At 44.4% G+C, this 22,371-nt stretch overlaps 1 protein-coding gene across 3 annotated transcripts in view; it reads right to left on the bottom strand.

Annotated features, from left to right (window-relative positions):
* The window catches only part of skila (SKI-like proto-oncogene a), a 35,674-nt gene that overhangs the window by 7,549 nt on the left and 5,754 nt on the right, over window positions 1-22,371 (bottom strand). For all 3 annotated transcript variants that reach the window (XM_084369094.1, XM_084369096.1, XM_084369095.1), the window contains exons 3-5: window positions 5,568-5,663; window positions 4,724-4,812; window positions 2,304-2,446 (exon numbers count right to left, since the gene is read on the bottom strand). In XM_084369094.1, coding sequence (XP_084225220.1) covers window positions 2,304-2,446; window positions 4,724-4,812; window positions 5,568-5,663 — 328 coding nt within the window. The remainder of the gene's footprint in view (window positions 1-2,303; window positions 2,447-4,723; window positions 4,813-5,567; window positions 5,664-22,371) is intronic.

Genomic DNA, 22,371 nt, shown 5'->3' on the forward strand with positions numbered 1-22,371 from the left:
AGATGCTGCAGTGAGACATGTGTAGGCTGGTAAAGACGGCATATTTGAAGTCATGCGCTCACAGACGGACAGAGAAGACGAGATAGTGGAAGAGAGACAGAGAGCGTGAGGATGGTTGTTTACCAGCTTAATGTATTCATACAGTATGTGTGTGACGTGCTCTGTACACAGCATGTCTGGCACTGGAGAGGACACTCATTTACTGACTCAAGCTGGGTACACACACATGCAAATCCACATACATGCTCTGCACAGCCCACACACACACAAACACATGATAGTAGAAGCAAGAAAATAACAGGAGTGGGTCATTTGGTGGTGGATAGAAAGGAAACAAGCAAAAGAGAGAGAGTGAGAGTGAGAGAGTGAAAGGCGAACAGACAGACCAGGAGAGGAAAGCATTCAGTGGAAAGAAAAAAGGAAAAGAGGATGGGGGGGAGGCTAAAAGTGACAGCAGACTGCGAGGGAGGCGGAGATGAAGGGAGCCAGAGAAGAAAGAGACATGGATGGATGAATGGATGGATGGAAGAGGAAGTGCGGGAGGGAGCAGACGGAGAACGGACTCGGAGAGGATGCAGAGATAGCCGCCAGGAAAAAAGAGAGGGAGGATGGAGGGAAGAGGGACAGATTGGACAGAGAAGAAAAAGGGGGACAGAATGCCTGAGAGACAGCCTGGCAGTCAGACATGGCGTAATAATGGCAGACGGAAACCATTCCTGTGATTCACCCTCTCTCTCTCTCTCTCTCTCTCTATCCATACACATATACACATCTTATTAATGCGGGCTTCACACACACACCTTAAAGTGCACATAAAACACACACAGTGCAGGGAGGAGGTCACTGCCATTTCTACCCGTCTTGTTCATCAATAGTGAGGTGCCCCCACAGTCTTTACGTGAAGGTCAATGCATGATTATGTGCATGGCTACAGGCTGCAGTGTTGTGTGTGTGCATGTGTGTGTGTGTTGGATGGTAGTTTATTGTAGGTTGTGTGTTTACAGTGAGCACGTGTCTCCTCTTTGCGTTGCATGATCTGCATGTCTCTTCTGTTTATGTTGTGTGTATGTAAAATCGCTCGTGCTCGCTGTACGTGTGTTGTGTATTTATAGCAGGCATGCGTCAGCCGTGTTTGTGTGTCTAGTGTACATACAGTGTAGTATTTATTAAATAGTGATTCATATTTAATGATCAGATCTGGATATTCGGAAATCTAAAAGGAGGATACCAAATTAAGCAGTGAAGTCTTAATGACTGCTTACTAGCTTTTCCCCTGAGCTTTCAACCAAAAAAGCTTTAGATACATTTGTTTTGTCTCAAGCTACCATTTGCAAGGTCAAAATTAACATTCACACTCTAAATCACAACCGTTTTATCATAGTTTAATTAAGATTAGTGTGGTCAGTAGAAAAATACTTGAAAAAGAACTGGTTGAATATAATTTAAAGCAAGAGAGAAACACCATAATGTAAAACTGGATTTACACTGCGTTAATATTTTTTCAGCTATATCATGAATTTTGTATTAATATTGATCTGTTGTTATGTTAAGTTTACACTGCTAAACATGATATTTCACTTTATGCTGTCTCATGTTGGGTAGTGTTGCTAGCAATAAAGCTTTGAGGGAAGAAAAATGGCAATGAATGTGTTTGTAATCGAGCATGACCACAGCTTGTGTTAGGGATGCAAATTTTAATCATTTCCTTTAATTGATAGCCGGCTGGCTTAACAATCGATAATTGGTTACTAATTAATAATAAATGAAATATGTTGGACATTTTTCCATTAGGCATGGACATGATCTATGTTCGATGCAAAATCAGAGCAGGCTTCATAACGAGGTAAAAGAACAGATAAAGGTAACGACTTAATTTCAAATGCGGAGCTCCTGTCTGTCTGTATTCAACAGCTAGCCCAACATAATCTAACCCATATTGAGGTGCCTAAATGACTTAAATGTAATAATATCAGCTTGCATTGAAGATCTTTTTATAATTTTTTAAATCACAAATTACTTGAATTTTAATTAAATACATTTTCTCATACCAGTATTTTGTATTTTACTTTGATATATTTGACAAGAGAGTATTTGTAATTTGTAACAAGATACTTTTAGATGTATTTGTGCCAATCTTTGATTGCAGGTTAATTCTTAATGGCGATTAATCGATTAATGCAAAATCATTAATCATTTACATCCTTAGCATGTGTGTATATTCAATAAATGTCTTTCCATTTGTCTCTATGTGTATTGTGTGTGTAATGTGTATTTGGTCAATGCAAGTGTGTGCCATTACTGACCCATGGGTGGCTCGTCGTGGCCCAGCACTCTGCGGCTGTAGTGGTGTTTGAGCAGCGCTCCAAACATCTCGGGGCTCATCTCCGCCTCCCTCCGCAGAGACACGTTGGGAGCCACCATTTTGTCGTACGTGTACAGGTAGTAACTGAGTAAAAAAAGAAAAAGGAGAAAAAGAGTTCATATGTAGATAAATATTTAATAAGTTAACCCTCAGATAAATCACTAATTTCAAGGTTTTCGCCTGCTAATTACTGAATCAAGCATCACTTTTTTCTTTGTTTTTGTTATTCTAGTCCTAACCGTAGCAGTGTCACCTTTCACATACTTCTTTTGTAATAAATATCGTAAAATGTTAGAAGGTATGGACTTTGCGATCCTGATATACATAAAGCGACACATCCTCCTGTTATATGGCTCTGCAGTAATAAAACACAGCTGAATCAGACTAATGAAACGACAGTCATTTAGTGGGCTCCAGTAACTGCACCATCTGAAGACAGGAGCTGAGAAAAACACAGTGTGGAATATGGATGTTTCTTATCGTGTGTTTACAGGATCTCAGCCTAAACACACCCTGGGCTTATCACAAATGTCCAGGTAGTGGGTACAACTGAGAGAGATAGAGCCTGGAGATGCACTGAAGTCACTGAGCCAGCGCTATCTATCTATTCCTGGCTGCATGGTGGAGAAGGAGGAAGGGAGGAGGAGGAGAGGGAGAGGGAGAGGGCAAGGGAGAGGAGAGGAGAGGAGAGGAGAGGAGAGGAGAGGAGAGGAGCTCTGCACCCCTCCCCCCACCAGCAGTCCCCTCCAGACAGAGCTGGAGCTCGAGCTGTGAACTAGGTTAACCATGACAGCTCAGTGGGGCTCTGCTCACTACAGCACTACCAAGCGAGCCTTGCTACGTGTCCTCTGGATGGAAACGCAGCGCTGCCTGCTCGCCTGACTGGGAATCTGAAACTCTTTCATATGAAACGCCTAAGATGTGATTGAATAATGTAAGCCTGCCTCGTATTTGACAAGTGTACCGCTAATGGATGTTGGTAGTAACCCAAATAGGACGTTAAGTGCTGTGGGATGTCTAGCACGATGTTTCATTGTTGCTAACGCTCCAAACTGGTCTGTGCAAGTCCTGACTGGTTTGATAGTGTAGCAGTCATGTGATGCTGGTAGGTGACCAGAACTCTAATCCTGCCAGTTTGTCTGGCCTGACGTCGGCGAGCCTCCACACAGTCAGTATGTCAAGGCAGTCACATGTAGGCAAGGGTGCCGTAAACCATCTATTTCCATCTTTTAATCTGGGTCAGATTACTGTGTGAGCTATCAACCCAGGCTGGTATGCTCTGGGGAGGGATGGCGGGAAGGAAACAAGGGAGGGAGGGAGAAGAGCGGCACATGTGATGAAGGCGAGAGGACGAGGAGGGAGCAGAGCAGAAGAGGGAGCACGGCACCAACAAATTAGAGATCTGAATTTCATTTACTGAGAACGAAACCTGAAGTCAAATTGAAACTTAACATTACTCTGGTAATTACAGAGGGAGCAGGCTTGTAAAGATAACACCAGGCTGACTGGAATAGCTTCAGGTATTGATAGATGCTATTTTTAGCAAAGTCAACCCACTCCAAAAAATACCTTTCAATGTTCTCTGAAAGAACAAACCAACTAAAAGTTGACTTAAAACAATAAACTGAATAAACAACCCTAATGCAACTACTCTGTTAAAACATCCTCTTCCTACAATAAATCTGTCAAATTTATAACACTGTTCCAATGAATGGACATGGGATAATTGACTAGACAGCAAAAAAGTATAACTAGAGCTGCAGAGATAAATCAATTTATCCATCCAGCAAAATACCCCAAACATCTTCTGATTTCACCTTCTCAAATTAGCTGATTTGATTTCTTTCTGAATTTAATCTTTTTGGGTTGTGAACTGTTTGTCGGGCAACAGGAGACATTTGAAGGTGTCATCTTAGACTCTGGGCACATGCAATGTACTATTTTTACCTTCACCAAGGAGGATTATTTTCAACCATGTCTAATTTTTGGTTGATTGGTTGGTTTGTCAGCAGAATTACACAAAAACGTCTGAACAGATTTATGCCGAACTTGGATGGATTTTTGACATTTTTGTTCATTCCTCAGGAGATAATGCATGGATCTTGATGAAAAAATGCCTATTTAGGTGGTTGGTTTGGTTGATGGAGATCCTAGATCTGGTGATTTTAAATGATGGTTAAGCAGTTACGGGTGGTTTAGGGCTATTGAGTTTGATATTGGATTAGGCTTGATTGAACTGAAGGGACTGCTGGAGCCTTGAAAAAATAACCTGTAGATAAATTGATAATGAAAAAAACTGCCAGCTGCAACCCTAAAATGGTGTACTGGTGTTGTTTAATTAAAGTCACTGAGTTGTAGTACCTGGGATGGACCAGGGTGGGGTGTCCTGGCTCCTCCTTGATGTCCGAGAAAAGACGGTTGAACACCAGAGTAGGTGGACCCGTTTTCCCCTGAGAAAAACAAAACATACACATAAATATCACACGCCACTGCAACATTGTCTCTTAAGCTATTGTGTTCTAGCTACAAAGGTATAGAATGGCATCTGCATTGATCTTTGCATGACATTCTCGAAGATGAATTATCACAATGGGAGTCAGATGCACGCACACGCGCACACACACACACACACACACACACACACACACACACTTTTACACATGCATACATATGAAAACATGGAGAGACGCAGCAGGAGGAGAAGGGAATGTGCTGTACTGCACATGCCGCTCTTGGAGCCATAATCTAATAAAGCTAATATATGCATGCATACATGTGGATGAGGGATCATCCATCAGGCATCAGCTGAAAAAGTGTGTGTGTGTGCGTGTGTGCGCGTGTTCACGTGTAGGAGAAAAAAGATAATCATGATAAAGAGCTTCTTCCCTGTGTGTGCATGTGAAGTTGATGTGTGTGTGTGTGTGTGTGTGTGTGTAGGGGGAGGTGAAGAGCAGAGCCTTTCAGCAGCTGTATGAGTGTATTTCCTGGCAGGTCAGAGAGGAGAAGCGTGCCGCTATGAATGGGTGAACAGGGGGTGTGTCTGTCAGTCAGTCAGTCAGGGTGGGGGTGGTGACCCTGAGAGCTGACCTGCGTGTAGAGGAGGGGGAGGGGGAAGAGAGGAGGGGGATGTCGGAGCGGTAGGAGGTGATGGAGAGATGTAGTGGGTGGATGGATGGATGGGTACGGGAGGGAAGTAGAGGCTGACCTTTCTCGCAGGGTCGGCGTCAGCTAACTTGCTGCTGGGGGAGCACAGATCTGCCGCGGATTTCCTCACCTGGCTCTCCTCCTCCTCCACTGCCTTCTGAAACAAACAGACAAACACACGCCAAGGTTAAACACAACAGAGTAAGATAATACATTCGTAAGAACAATTAAAATGATGCACAGATTCTGTCAGGGAGCGTGGGAACGAGAGGAAGAAAGTGGTGAGGAAAAAAAATTACAAGCTCGGTCACAGAGGGGAAAGATAGAGACAAATGACATTTAAACGATAGGAAATAGAGACAAATGACATCCAAGAGATAGAAAATGGAGACAAATGGCATTAAAATTGAGCAGCACGAGTGAGCTATGGCCTGAGTCGGCCGCGGTACAGTGTCGCCGAAGGAAGCAGGGAAATGGATTAGCTAAGAGCAGAAGCTGAATGAGCCCACTGAGGAAAGCCTATGAATAAAACAGAAGAAAAGCCAAACCGATAGTCAACATGGCTCCAACATGGCCTGTCATTATTTGCTTCTGTGCGTATGATTCATCGGTATACATGCAACGCGGTTGGAGTCAGTCTTTTGCTCAATGTGAAGACATATTTTCTGTTGAATGTTTATGATTCATTGTGTCAGCACCGTACCCTCTGAGTCGTGTGTTCAGTAAATACTGCTGGCGCTGCCTCTAGTTGTGTGTCCAACCGTGTGTCTGAGTGTGTGTGTGTTTTTTTTGAGCAAATCCAGGACACGCTCAGCGAGAGGCCACAAGCTGATGGAGTTGATGCTTATCTGCGGCAGACAGGCCTGACACTACACACAGGCTGCCCGCAGTTCACACACACACACACACTCAACTGAGCGGACAGATAGAAAAGGCACCAGAGGAACGAGACTTTCCAGCATCGCAACATACACCGCTAGGCAACAGACGGAGAAGATGGAGGAGGGAGAAGAGAGAGAGAAGAAGAAACAGGAAAAGAGGTTTGAGAGGGAATTCAGTGAGGAGAAGAGTGAAAAAGCAGAGAGCAGAAAGAGATAGAGGTTGTAGAAAGCATCAATAATTGACTTACTAGCCTTTTAAAGCCATCTATAAACGTTTATCCACAGAATACACACACACACACGCACACACACACACGCACAGACATAAGGATTTTCCTCTGCACTTTATTGGCTGAGACACACTGTCATTACCAGAGCTAAACAGCCTAAGAACAATACGGCCAAATTACTTTGACAGCCAGCAAACATGCATATTAGGAAGTAGCCTAGCTGCAACATTACTTAGCAACTTCAGCCAATATTACGTCCATAAGTCATAATGATACACTTGTTATTAGGGCTGCAACTAATGATTGTTTTTATTATTGATTTATCTGCCAATTACTTTCAAGATTAATCAATGAAACTTTTTTTTTTAAATGTCAAAATGGTAATTTCTAATCATTACACCTCCTGTTGTTACATTTCATTCAACAATCTTTTCCAATCATTATATTTTATAATTTTTATTTATATCTTCACCTTAGACAAGAGTAATTTTTCACTATTTTAACATTTTAAGAACAAAGCGTTAATAGCTCTGCTTTAGAGTTGTTACTACATGTATTTATGAACTTTGGAAATAGCCCAGCTAGCCGTTTTCCCCTGCCTTCTGTCTTTATGCTAAGCTAAGCTAAGATAAACACATCATGGCTCCAGGTCCCTTTATAAACACACACACATTAGAACAATAAACAAGCACAACAAATACTACTAGTCCCCATTTGTGTGGGTCTGTGAATTCATGTCATGTGTACAGTATGTAGGGGGATAGTCTCTTATTTACAAGGGCATGGATGAATGAGCATGTGCATGCAAATGTAATAGGCTGGAGCCATATGCGTTGCCAGGTGCGTCTGTGTGTGTAAGAGTGTATATAGAAGGGGGCTCGTCTGTTTACGAGCGCTTGTGGTTGGTGTTTTTTCCTTTTTTTTTCTCCAGAAGGCAGCACTGCAGCACTGAAGAGGGAGGGAGGGAGTGAGGGAGAGAAGGGGAGGCAAAGAGAGAGAATGGGATGATGGGACAGGGCCGAGACAGAGGGAAGGTTGAATTGCCAGAAACAACAATAAACCCACTGCAGTGGTGTGTGGAGGCGAGCTGGGTCCTCGCTGGCTGGATTACCTCCAATATCAAGGTTGTCCGAATGTGTGTGTGTGTGTGTGTGTGTGTGTGTGTGTGTGTGTGTGTGTGTGTGCGTGCATCTGTGCATTCCCCTGATCTAAAATCCGTTACAACCCCTGCACAAGTGTGTGTGTGAGACGAAGACAGACAGAGGGAGGGCATGATGGGTCCAAACTGATATTAACACCAGGTCATCCTGTGGTCTTTCTTCTGCTTGACCTCCACGACAGCAGAAGCTCTGCTGATGAGACGACTGACAGCTCATTAAAAAAGGTAGTTATATGTGTGTGTGTGTGCTTGTGTCCACATATATAACATACATACATGTATGTGTGTGTTCCACTAATGGTTGCTTGTGTCTCCGCCTGTAATCCTCGCTTACCTGACAGTTGACAGCTTAACACCCCCACATACACACACACACGCACGCGCACACACATACCCCTGCTCATTATTCCTGCTGCTCTGCGCTCTCTATTCCTTAATGATTGTGTACGGGTGCAAACGTTTGCACATTTCAACACAGCTGTTTTCCTCTCCCCCTGTTGTTGCCTGTCTCTCTCTCTCTCTTGTCCGTTCCACCTTTCCCCCACCCACCCCCCGCTTTATTAACACACACCACGCTGCTTCTCGGTCCTAATCTACAATAATGAAGCACCTCTCTTATCCGGGTGGCTTCTGCGACACACTCTCACACACACACACACACATGCACGCGCGCACACACACACACACACACACACACAGCCTCTAACCCCCCTCATGTCTCCAGCCCTTTGTCAGGCTGAAGCTCGCCTTATGACAATGTGGATTAGCATTCCACACACTCACTGAGCTGAACTCTGCCCTGTTGTTCCTAATCACCAGCAGTCTGCCTGCCGCTGCAGCCACACACACACACACACACACACACACACACACATACACACACACACACACTTACACACAGTTCATCCCACCACTACACAGCTACATGAAACATACTGCTCTAGACACACACAGGGCCATGTGAACTTTTTACAATGACCCATTTCCAGAGCTTCAGTTTGGTCCCCCGACCATTAGCGCACGTGACATTTCTACAGCAGACGCATTAATGGAGCAGAAAGTGTTTTCCGTGTGTGTCTGTGTAGCCTGAGTGCTGTTAAATCCAACAATAACAAGCGCCACTCTACTACACAGACGTCCATGAACGCACATTACCATGCACAGTCTGGCATATGCAGGCAGGCAGGAGAGTGAATGCACTTCAGTGGCAGCCCTGTGCTTCTCCATCTGTGAGAAGCACTAACATCACAGGAATACTTGTTGCCTCTTTTCTCTTTTTAGCTGCAAATTTGCAGCAAAGGGTCACATGAAATGGAGGCTGACATTCTCGCGTAGCCGCAATCTAAAAAGTGTCATTTTCAGCTTGTGCACTTTGCAATTAGATGATTCTTTTTTTTTGTTTTTTTTCAATTTTAAGCTAGAAATGAAACTCCTCTCAGAGCGTTAGATTTCATAATTGGCTGTGTGAGCGAAAGCGCCACTGTATCATTCATGCAGAGCTGATTTCTGATTGGGGTGAAGGCTTTCAACTTCACAAAAAATTTGACAGATACCCAATTTTCTTTGACTGCAGAGGATATAAGCGAGTCTCTTTCAGCTCGTGCCAGTTGCAGACAAGAGGAGGACTCTGGTTTCTTTTCTACTCTCGGCGTAATTCATATGCAGACACATCGACACACACACAGGCTGACACACTGCCACACAGAGTACAAACAAGTCCGAGGTCAAGCTCTCCTCCTCCTCCTCCTCCTCCTCCTCCCCTCGAGTCACATGGACACTCCAGATGACTGCCATCGCAGTGCATATAAAGACACATACACACACGCAGAGTTACCAGCTATAAATACACACGCCATCTCTATACATGTATAATAAAACACATACACGGCTCATCCCCCACACACTAAAGTAATGCATTTTCTATGGAGCAAATCGGCAGTTACTTTGAAAAATTTAGGAGCAAAGAACATTTCCTCTCAAATCGTAAGCTGAATGTGTCGTTCTTGTGAAACGAACTGTTCATTAATCGGATTTTAATGGAAACAATAAGTTGAAAAATTGATTAGTTGACAGAGAGAGAACTGTTTTGGGTGAGTATTCATTATTATTTATACAGGCTCCAAGCTGCAACTGTTTTGGTCGCACATGCAGCCAAAGATCTGTCAAGAGTGACCAAACACTTTCATTGATCACACCAGTGCACCTGACATTCAGGAGGTCAGATTAAAAACCAACTAACGTGTTGCTCAGACACACAGAACATAAAGTCACATCCTTTGAACTGTCGTAAAAACGTCCTTCACAACATATCTACAGTCCACTAGCATCCAACAACTTAAACACATTGTCCACAGGCTTGTACAGGCAACAGAGAGAGATGGAGGAGGTCTTCATTTTTCACATCAGGTTACATTCTGCTCACATATGGCCAATAAAAAAGTGATTAATACATGCAAATTACTACAAATTGCTACATAGAGCTCCTTTAACTGATGAGAATAATCATTACTTGTAGCCCTAGTTAATCAGTTAATCAGTAAGCTCAGTGTGCTCTTTTTTTTAGCTGGTAGCTGAGAAAGAGAATATGCTACCGAGAAGTGTAAAACCCTGCCCAGGATGTAACACAACTCGCATAAACATACTCACACAATCTCAACAAGCCTAATGGCAAATCTTATCTAGAGCATAATAAAGAGTGTGCAATTCTTGCTCTGACCTTTCATCCCAGAGCAGCAGGCCGTGTGTGTGTGTGTCTGTGTGTGTGTCTGTGTGGATATGTGTGTGTGTGTGTGTGTGCGTGTTATTAAAATCTATTTATAATCCTTTCTGTGCCCTAAAACATAAACACTGTTGGGGCCCAATTGTCTTCACATCTGTTGAAAGCCGGGCATCAGCGGCCGTGCATGGAAACCGAAACAAACCCCAGGCGAGCGCCACAATCTCGCTCATGGGACAGAAGCAGAGGGGTTCACACAAAACATAGCTGTGCCACCCATCCTCCCTCTTCTTCCTCCTCCTCCCCCTCTGAGCCATTCATGAGCCTGGCATTCAGGAGGGAGGGAGCAAAGAGGAGGACAGAGTAATGCAGCTCATTCTCCTTTTTCCTCTCTCAGGAGGAAGTAAACAGCCTTTATTTGGGTGCCTTTTTTATTCTGCCTCAGACAGCAAGAGGGAAAAGGAGGAACACACACATGCACAGACACTCAGAGACAGTCACACCCTGTCTGTTTCTAGACCACATCCTGTTCTACTGCAGTCCTCAACTGTGTCAAAGATCCAGCTACAGATACACAGATATATATACTTCCTGGACTGAACCATACAACAACATATTGAAGCCTCTCCCTTGCCTCAAACTCATTTATGTCTCACCCAATTTCCTCAAAAATGATCCATATCGAGTTTCATTTGATGTCTAAGGTGTCTTTCTTTAGGATCTAGTTTTGTCTGTGTTTTATTTGGGCCCAGTGCTCTGGTGGTCTCACCTGCCCCCTCACCGCACACACAGACACTAGAGGCCTTTATATGGAGGTCTTAATCCAATAAGCCATTTATCCATGGACTGGGAGCCGCACTTTGTTTCAGCAGCCAAATCAATAACAACCCACAAGGGAAGCAGACAGAAAAGTGGGGCATTTAAAGGAATACATTATTTTTTTTGGTAGACACTCGCTAATTAACTCGGCACTGTGAAATGAGATGACTGGGTTTTGTTTCGGAGTGTGCTGCTCTTGACAAGAATGCTCAAGTCTTAAGCTATACTTGTGTATAATGGATTAATGGTGAAAAAGTCAAGTATATTTGAAGAGACAAAGTCAAGAGCCAATGATAATCTGTCATTACCTTCTACTCGAAGTGTGTGACCCTTCATTTAGTGCTCAAAGGAAGAACATTACTGTATTTCTTAGTGTATGTATGAGGGATAGACAGATTATCAGCTTTCATAATTGGATATAAAAATTAAAAAATGTAATGAAAAAAAGTGCCTCTTTCCACATTCAAGTAAATAATACAAATAATTACTTTTTTGGGGGGAAAAAACATTTTTGACATTACTCAAATGCATGTTGTAACTGTCAGTAGTCTAGACATTACACAAGCAGCAGGAAGCACAATGAAATGTCACTCTAAAGTCATCAGCCTATACTTGTGTATAATGGTGAGAAAGTCAAGAGCCACTGATAATCTTTCCTTACCTTCTACTATGTGACCCTTCACTTAGTGCTTAAGGGAAGAAAATGATTGTGTGTCCAACTGTATGTGCTGAGAAGATTACTCAACCCATTTTCTTTCACTTAAGCCTTGGACAACAGAGATAAGCAGTAATAAAAACAGAGCAGGGAACAGATGAGGACAGGTCTGACAGGTGGACGGTTAAACAAACAGGTGACTGAGGTAAACAGGAAAGGGAAAAAAAGGGGACAGGCAGACAGCCAAGACAGATGAAGAGACAAACAGACAACATGTGACTGTCTGTCCGTTTGTGCCTTCCCACCAGACGCTCACACACACTCAGTTCACACACCTGTTCCTCCCTTTTTCCAAACACAAAGAGAAAGAACAGGGCCAGACAAGCACGCTGATAAGCATCAGCCAGACTAGTCATGCCAGAGTCACAAACACACACAAGCCAGATAAGAACAGGTTCATTCCCGAATTGCTTTGGCTTCGGGCCTCGGGCACATTTTTGCGCCACATGGGCACTCTGTCTAGACAGTCATCACGCGCACGTCGAACACACACAGAGCCTTTCCCCTCCCTGCCAACGGGTTGAGCTCCTTCCTCCATAGCTACAGCCACAGTCAGCCATTTTACAATCCACACAGCCTTGATAGCCACAGCCAATGGGACCCAACAGGGAAACAGTTAACGGGAGTGAGAAAATGAAGCGAGTTATAAAAGTGATTGTGAGGAATCTCCCCCTAATAACTACAACATCTATTCCACTGTCCACCTTCTGTAGCTTTACACTGACAGGAGTTAAATTTGGAAACCAGCTACAGTATTTCTCTTATGATCCTTCAAATAAAAAGACGTCTCTTAAAGCTCTCTCGATCAATTTTTCTATTCATCTCCCTCCCTCCACTTCTCTCTCCCTCCTCCGTTTCTCATGTTTCACAGTCAAATCCCAGGCGGCAGCTTCCAGTCTATATTCACAGCAGTACATGAGGAGGGTTGTAATAACGTTACCTCATGAATGGACAAATTGTCTGACTGGAATACACTAGGCAGGCCAAGGCAACCCCCACAGACAGTATCTCTGACAGAGTATTTAATAAAGCAGCAAAAGAAAAATACCAGGATTGTGAATTATAATCATTTTCGTAATCGATTTATCTGCCAGTCATTTTGTGGATTGTTTGGTCTATAAACTATCCGAAAATGTGAAAAATAAATGTCCAGAACACTTTTCTAAGGCTAAACATGTCTCAAGATGTACTTCACAAATTAGAGGCACCTCAAAAATGGAAAAAATGGAAGGAAATATTAAAAAGCCTTTATCATGAGGCTAAATCATTTAAAGGCCTCAAGATCTGTTGTTTTGTCTGACCAACAGTCAAGGAATGAATTAAACAATTGTTGCAGTCTAATTATCCATTGATCAATGAATTGACTAATTGTTTTACTTCTAAAAAAAATTACAGCTCAAAATCCTTCCACATTTGTTGCCCTAGCCAACTCATTTTCACAAAGCTGTCTAACCTCATTTTAAACTGCTGTATGGCTTCATGATTGACTAATATCATGCATCTAGTTGCCATAATTATCATGGAAACGATTAGTGTAGATCGATGAGCTGGCTGGCGTTACATTAATCCATGACAACTGAAATTGATAATCATTTAAGTAATTTATCAAGTAAAAACTTGGCTTCATTCAAAATTTAAGTATGAATTAATAATAATTTCATCTTTTTACTGTTAGACAGAAAAATAAGCAATCTACAGACATCACTCTGTCTTCTGGTAACTGTCATAAACTAAGTGATTCATTGATCAATAATGCCAGACATAACTGTTACTTAAAGAAGCATTACTCAAACACATCCCACAACTGTAACTAGGCCAGACATTGCATCAGAGGCAAGAAGTACAATGAAATGATGTCACCCTAAAATCATCAACCTCAAGCATGATGATTAATAGTCACGAACAGACCAGACATATGTTGCTAAATAAGATCATTTCAGCCGTCATCGTTCAGCTTTACAAGAAACCAAATACCATTAAGCCTTGTAAAAGATGGGAACGCCATGCAGGTTGGGAGATTTATATCTTAAATTTCCCATTTGCCCTCCCAGCCGCAGTACAGTAAAGAAAAAAAAATTAGAAGGGTTTTTCTCACCAGGTCATTTCATCTCCAAAGCAATATTATAAGAGCATGATGGCTCTTAAAATCCAGACATTTACTTCTTTTTCCCCAATTTAGGTCATTAGGAATGAAGCATCACAGGCCTGTATCAAAATGTGGCCAGGGATGACAGTGTGTGTTTGAGTGAGTGTGTTTGAGTCTGTGAAGGGCATTTAAAAATCATCCGTGTGCAAGAGAGCATACTGGCTGCATATGCATGTGCAGCTCACCGTCTCTCTAGTGCAGCAGCCCAGCGTGTGTGTGCTCCACTTTCCTTCCCCAGTGCCCCCCTGAGCGTTAATTACCAAAGCTGTCGGGGCTCACCTATGTGAGTCAACCAGGCCATGAGACAGACAGACAGACAGACAGACACACAGACAGACACACACACACACGCGCACACACACACACACACACAGAGATGCACAAGCAAGTAAACAGACATCCCACCAAACAACTGCTATGTCTCAATCAACCGACAGTGTAGGAGGCTGAGGAGGATGACGTAGTTTACCACAAGCACACAGTCGTGCACAAATATGCACGCAGACACACTTGGAGGACACATTGATTGAGAATGAGGCCAGTGGGCTCTTGTCTTATCTGTGGATGACTGTACTCATGATTTGAGCTTCATCTGGGGCAGTGTGTGAGTGTTGCCATCTCTAAAAGAGAAAGAGAAAGTCTCAAGAGAACGTCGCTGCCTTGGGATGCTGTTTGGAGGTGGGTTACTGGTTCAAATTCACAATTAGGGAGAGAAACACACACACTACCACCACCACCGAAAGACAACTTCGCTGCCTGGTTTTCTAAATAAGGGAACTCGGCTCACTATTCGACTGGATGAAACAACTCAGAGTGCTTGGAGACAGAGGGGAGTGAGAGAGCTGCAGCAGAGAGGACGAGCGTTGCTAAGCAGACTGAAAGCTGAGAGAGGCTGTCAGCAAGCCAGCAATGCACTGCTATCGCTTCTGAGAGAAAACACAAAATGGAGACACTGCCCAACCCTCTTGTCTTTGCAATAAATTACACAGCATCTGCAAAAATGCATTAAAACACAGCCACTCATAAGCTAAATGTACTTTATATCACCCAGCAACAATGACCTCATCATAATGTGCCCTGACTGTCATTTTAAGCAAACAAGACACTAAAATTAGCTCTTAGAGAAAGGTGGAAATGTGCTACATCTCTAAATATGTTTATGTTTAAATTATGTTTTAATGCAATAGTTGGAGTTGCCCCATACTAAAACCCCTCTTTCCTGGCCCAAGTATACGATCATATATTGATCGGTGGTTTGTTTACTTCTTCCTCAGCACAGAAGGCTTCCCTGCTGTAATGTGGAATACTGCAGTAAATGTCAATGCTTGGTTGGTCTTCACTGTCTGCAACGAGGCCAGAGGAGGGGAAGAGGATGGTTGAGAGAGACAAAGAGGGAGGAGGGTAAGGAGGCTGACCGATGATATAGTCACACAGCCCTCCAAAGAGAAGGCTCCACCTGGCCAAAACGCCCCGCAGGGTAAAATCTATCACAGACACATGGAAAGAGAGACAGTTAAATCCAAACAGGCCCCGAGTCCTCTGACTGTTCTGCAGGGAGCTCCGGTCTCATCCATATTACATGCAGGAGCTTGTTTGAAGCCTCTACTGCTCGTCTCTGCATGGGCAGCTTGGCTTTGCTGTCCAGGCCCCTCGGGCTCGCCTGTCTCTCCCACACACAAACACACACACAGCTCCCGTAATGCAAATCCATCAGCTACCGTGACTCGCTCTCTTTCTCTGTCACAAGCTCTGGTTTTCAAAACAAGTCTCTGAAGGCCATTGCCCCTGATTTCACAATGGCTCATGGATTGCGAATCTGGCCAAATAATCTTAATTATTAAAAGCAGAATGTTGAAACCTACATACAGAAATTTGCCAGCATTTGGTCGGAAGCAGCTCCTCATTTCCATCCTGCTTGTACTGATATTAATGCACCAAAACATTTGACAGGTGAAGCCACAGTCAGCACACTTGCTCACCAGACTTCCTTTATTAAAGCAGTCTGAGGCAGGCTTGACAACGGCGCATGAAAAGCGTGGCTGGGTTTGGTAAATGTCATTAAGGTTGAGTCAGAGCTCTAAGTGAACACACCTGGGCGTAGATCAAACAGTCTGTGAGAGAGACCGGGACAGTGATAAATCTCTGTCCTGGCTCCACACAGTGACGCTGATGAGTGGAGAGCAGACTGCAGCACTGATGGAGCATCGTGACTCACTCTGCAGGATGGGGTTGGCGTGGTGGTGACGGGAGGAAGTGGCTGATGGTGGTTGAGTTTCATGTGTCTGGCTGTGTTTCTGGCTGTGTTTGACCCTTTGACTTCCTTTAATCACGGACTGCAGGCTTTGTCATCTGCACAGCATCCCGTGCTACTGTTGTGTGTGTCATCTCTCTAATAAGAGATGTCATCACATGTTCAAAGCTCACGTCAGGGTCACAGTCACAGTCTGGCTTTGTATCATTCACCTCTGATGAACAAGGACACAAAGTTTCTCTTTTGGAATTAAAATTTCAACAGTAACTTTAATTTCTTTATAAAGTATACTGCTTCACAGAATAGGAAATAAGGCTGCTTGGTTGTCTGCCAAAGCAGCTGACAGGAGAGGCAACCTTGCCAAAATTCACCATCATTTAGCTGGAGGCTCAATTTCTTCCCTCATCATGAGTCAGTCTTCTGAAGAACTACTGTAACATGTGGCCTCATCTGGGATCAGGATGTGTCTCAGCCAGTGCATTTTGAGAGTGATGACAAAGAAAATGTCTGGCATAACAAAGTGCACTTGTCAGAGGAACTGGTTAAATTGTAGCCAGACTGTAAACCACAAGGCAATGCTTCACTCTTCAAAGGATAAAGTCAAGGGCAAATAGCCTCCATGCGGGCCAAGTGGCCCCAACAGCAAGGCTGTTTTAATACGAGCGAGAGCAAGGCCAGAAAAAGAGCTGGACACGCAAAGAATCAGTGCCACATGCTCGCCAAGAGTCGCACACACAAGCGCACACACACCGCTCTGCTGCTTGGGGACAGTTAAGGAGGACTTGACTGTAAGCTTGCGTGCAAGGATGCTGAAGTGCAGTTAAGGAGTCTCAACACATGCAACACTTAATTAGCTTTCCATAGCTGAAGTATACTCAAATAAAAATACATAATATACAATTTATGAAAGCTATTGGGTAATTAATTGCATTTGGAGGTCAACGACCTCAAGGATTGCCTACTACTTAGTTTATGCTGTAAAAAGGTGCAGCGGGACTGTTGAGGATCCAGAGGGAAACGGTCTTCTATTTACAGGATCTTGATGAGCTGGTATGGACCCCTGAGGTGAATGAGGCAAAGCAGACTGTATGTTTGCATGTGTGTGTCTGCCCGAAGAAATATCACAGAGACAGATGATTCCCCTGGGCGGCATCACTGCAGGTGGGAATATCGGTGCGATAAACACATCAGCGTTTGGCGGAGCAGAGGCAGAACGAGATGGAAAACTGGGCAAACCACAAACTGTCACTTGTTTCACCTTCACTAATGTAGTCTGTTTCCCAGTTGCTAACTTTACAGCCTTGCCCTGAGCAACATCAGTCAGGCCCCTGGTGAGATAAGGATTTACGGGGTATAGACGCTGCGAGCAATGGAAGGGAAAGAAACAGTTGGGGTGTGTTTGATGTTAGTGGAGCAAAGGTGAGGCTGCAAAATGCAGGACTTGCAGGGAAAAGTTATCACCTATCCAAGCTTGGCAAGTTAGCATCTCACAGTGGTTTGCTGTGCTTTCCTTTTGCTTTAATCTGGTGCGTAGGCTGAAGGTCAAAACTAGCATGGGCCACAGTAGCACTTAACTTGGCTGCCATTGTGTGCAATTAAGCATGTGGGGGCTGTTTGATAAAAAAAAAAAGAAACGTGGACAGCTTAAACAGTAAACGCAGGCAGCATCGCTTCCATATGGAAATGACAAGCCATTACCAAACACGGAAATAAATTACTGACAAAGTGGAGAGATGGGGATTCCTTTAATCGTACAGCCCGACTATTTCCCCTGATTTCTCTGTGTTTGCAACATGCATAATTGATCAGTGTGGTGGCTGGGCTTAATGTGTTGTAGATGCGCCGGGTGGCAGCCCAGCGGGACTCATGACACGCCTTTGATATCCTGTGTTTATCTCCCTGTCTGGGAGACTGTGGCTGTGGGACAAAATATGAAGAGAGTGTGTCTAAGTGCCTATATGGTGTGTGTGTGTGTGCATGTGTGTGAGTGTGTGTGTGTTTCTGCTGTGTCTATGTAGCTCCTATGGAAAGCACCGTCTCTGGCTCTCTCCATTTATATCTTCATTAATCACCGTTCCCACAGGGAAGGCGGCACAGAAGAGTCTTTCAAATGCAAACTCGCTCTCTCTGCTTGCACACAACACGCACAGGCTGGCAGTCTCCCACAGCCCTTTTACAGTATGCCTCCCTCGCGTCCGACTCCCTGCCCCCAACACATACACACAACCTGCTCGCCTGACTGTCTCCCAGGGAGACCAGACAGTGGACAGTTAATCTTCTCATCAACACATCGATTAATTAATACCAAGACTCCTCATTATTCCGGTCTAATGCAAAACAACCCGGGCAAGCTAGTCAGACTTGTTACGATCCAAGCTGCTTTCTCTCTTCTTACAGTCTTGTTTGAACTCGTAGCCCATTATATCCCCCTCTCTTTCACTTGTTCATGCTCTCATTTTCCTTTAGAAGCAACAAACTGGTCTGACGCCCTGAGGGGGGAGAGCCAGAGCACAGCGAACACGCAAACAGGCTGTCAGTCCAGGACTCTTTTAAAGCCTGCAGGACATTTGGCTGGGAGGGGCCTAGCCAGTTTGTTTAGTCTATGAGACTGTTGGCAGACGTGGCAGAGGCTCCACTGTATCTGGACTGACCTATCTCTGCTGCCTGCTGCTGTGGCTAGCTCACATCAGTCCCATAGCGGCGCATTATCTTCGACTGGTGGTGAGCTGGGAAAAGAGTCCAAGCCAAGGAAGCAGTCAAATATAACAGGCTGTAGTTGCGGTGGGAAATTGCCACCAGACAACCAGTGGTACATTTTTAAATGTGGGATTTTAGTTCACAGAATAAGCTGTGAACTGGCGTACAACAAATCAAAGTGGTGAACTGAACTGTGGCCATTTTCAAATGTTGCTTCAGAAACTAAAAACTTGAAAAGGATTCTTATCTATTTAAGAAAAAGCCCGAGAAGTAATGACTTTGGCATTCCTCCAGTGAGCTGCAATGCTGTTATGGAGCTGTGATACTGGCACTGACCTGATGGTGACATACCAGAGGCCCCTCAGCTCAGCCCCTCCTACCTTGCAGGGCCCCATTTAGCCCTTTACAACAGGCAGCAAACACTGGCCAAGGCACAGCCTGTTGTGCACAGTGAACAAGGACAGTCTCGCTCCAGACTACATATAAGTGTGATAGACTGTAGGTTACTCTGAGCCAGCGTTCAGAGAAGCTGCTCTGTATTCAGTATAAGTGGATAATTGTTCCGTGGGAAATGCATAGACATAGAAACAGACATAGAAATATGTACATGGGAGTCTTGGGGTGGGGTGGTGGGCAAAGGAGAGAGTGTTAGTTGGGGAAATGCGAGCTAGCCGGGATGTGATTGGCCAACCAAGAGGGCTGTTCCAGGCTAGATTTGTGGTTCAGCTCAGGTCTTTGGGAGGTTAATTTTCAACATGGGGAAAGAAGAGCTGGGGCCCAAGTCCCCTTTAACAACCTGTTGGCTGTGAACATGGCCTGTTTAATGGACGGCTACCAAAGCGTAGAGTAGGTTGTGACTAAGACTGTCCTGGCCTTACCTTCAATTTTTCATCATTTCATACTCTTCTTTTCTCTTCTCCGCCCTTACCTCATCTGCTCAAGAGCCTCCCCCAGGGGTGGTATGTTTTCTGACCACAGACACTCTTTCTGCGTCTGCCTGACGCTACTTCTGTCTGGCAGCCTGTCTGAGTTAAAAAAATGAAAGCAGGCGACAGCAGAGGCAGAGGTGAGGTTAACTTGGGAGACTGGTGCACATGTCTGAACACAGACAGGAACTTATGCAACACCAGCTGTGGCCCCTGTAACTGAGTCTCCTCGTTTCACTCTTCTTCTGTTTCCTCTGGCCTCTTTCGGTCTACCTCCGCATCTATTCAGAGTCCGTGTCAACCGACAACTCGCCACATCCATCAAGGTCGGACGCCTGATCAATAACCACTGGCTTTCTTCTCATCCGCCTTGCAGACGCACACAAGTGGTCTTATTGCTTATGTAACGATCGACTTATCGGGTCATTTGGCTGCTTATTTTGTTACTGTCCGCTGATTGGAGCCTAGGGGTTATTGACTGCTTACAGACACATGTAGGCAACAGCAGAACTGTCTGGGTTAGAAGACAGGTATGATGTTGAGCTAAAAATGGTAGAGTAAAGCACAGACTGAAGGCCACAACTCAAGATTGGTGAGGAGGACATTAACCCAAGAGAAGGAGGCAGATTGATGATAGAGGCAGAGGAAGGAGGAAGAGATAGCAAAGGCAGCACTGTGAGCGATTAGCATGCCTGCCAAAATCCAATTAGATACAGCCCAAGAGAATGACTGACAAGCAGACAGACAGACAGAGCAGACAGCCCTGGAGACAGCCAGAGAGTGCAGCTGCACTGGTCTGCGGTAATGAAGTCACTGGTTTCCAAATAGCAAATAGAGGAAGCCAGAGAGATGCAGCTGTCTGCCGTCTGTGCCGCAGCCACTGTGTCAGCCCAGCCAGGGAGACAGACAGAGGAAGGCTGTTCTCTCAGTCTGACACTTTTGACTCTGGGCCAGCATAACGCAACAAACCAGGCTGAGGCAAATAAGGAACACACAGCTATGTTCACTATGTTCTGCCGTGTGGTTATGCTCACTTGAGCGGGGAAATACCAGTATGTCTAAATTATCAGGTCATACTTTTATTTGGAAATAGCATGTTTTTCTACCCTAGACATAAAATTACAAACAAAGTTCACAACTCTTGTAAATCAGCTCAATTAAATCACACAAAGTTACACAGCTGCATTAAATTGTCTCTTTATGTATCCTCTTATGTTAAAATATAACTTGATCTAATGAGAGCACTCCTAGGGGTTTTGTAATTTAGATGTTTTGCAATACACTGCTTCACTAGAGCCTGTCTGATGACATGCCATCTAAACACGCAGCCCAAATAAAAATAGTGATGATCTTGACTGGGAGCGTTACTTCCTGTTCTATCGCGAAAAAAAAAAATCCCCCAATAAAAATGACGACACATGATCTTGTCTCAGTGGAAAGTACAAGTGTCCGTCTCAACCCCTGAAGGCAAAATGAACTCATTGTCTGTCAGATATTAAGTAACTCTTGAGATAAAGCTTCAGCTTGTTGCTGTCTGTTGGTGGCGTCTGTCTAGAAAACTATTTACACAGCAGGAATCAGTAGACAGGGTAGCAGTGCCTTGGGGCACAAAGCACCATTTATATAGATCGAGTCCTGGAGTTTTTAACTGCACCTTCTCAAACCAAACACTCCTAACAGGATATGGGTCTAGTAGCCATTGGAGAAGGTGGGAAAAAAACTTCCAGAAGGCTCCCTTGTTTGTGTCTCTTCTCTTTTAGAGGTCCCAGAGCTCTCTGGTGAAACTACGAACCGCTTGTAAATGTGCACATTGACAGTGTGTGTAAATAAGGGCCACTGGGAAAAGGGTCTGCAGTCGGGGTTAGACCAACACACCGAGGCAGGCCATCTTTCTAAGAAGCATGTGTGACTATAAGCTGCCTGGCCGGCCTTCCACTAACATCCACTGGGATGTGGAAAGTGTGAGTCACACAGCCAGTGCAGTGGAGGCGGCTGGACGCTGAAAGTCTGGAGGATGTTCTGGGTGAGAGACATGTCCGTCTGCTTCACTTCCTGTTCAGTCAAACACACACTTTCGTTACACAAATACACACACGCACACATAAACAGAGTGTGGTTGGACTTGGAAGGACCCCTGTGTCCTGACTGAGTAGAGCAGGACACTGCCAAGTCACCTTGTTCTCTGGCCACTGACCTTTCACACACCCTGACATCCGCTCAGTTGAGGGGGGTGAATGGCATCCTCTTTTAATGCCAAAATCACCTGCTTCCTGTAGACTCACAGGCAACTGTCTTTCCAGGAATTTGGCCACTTGTGACTTTGCG

The sequence above is a fragment of the Pagrus pagrus genome, assembly GCF_965226575.1.
Source record: "Pagrus pagrus genome assembly, chromosome: 12".
In the NCBI taxonomy this organism is placed as follows: domain Eukaryota; kingdom Metazoa; phylum Chordata; class Actinopteri; order Spariformes; family Sparidae; genus Pagrus; species Pagrus pagrus.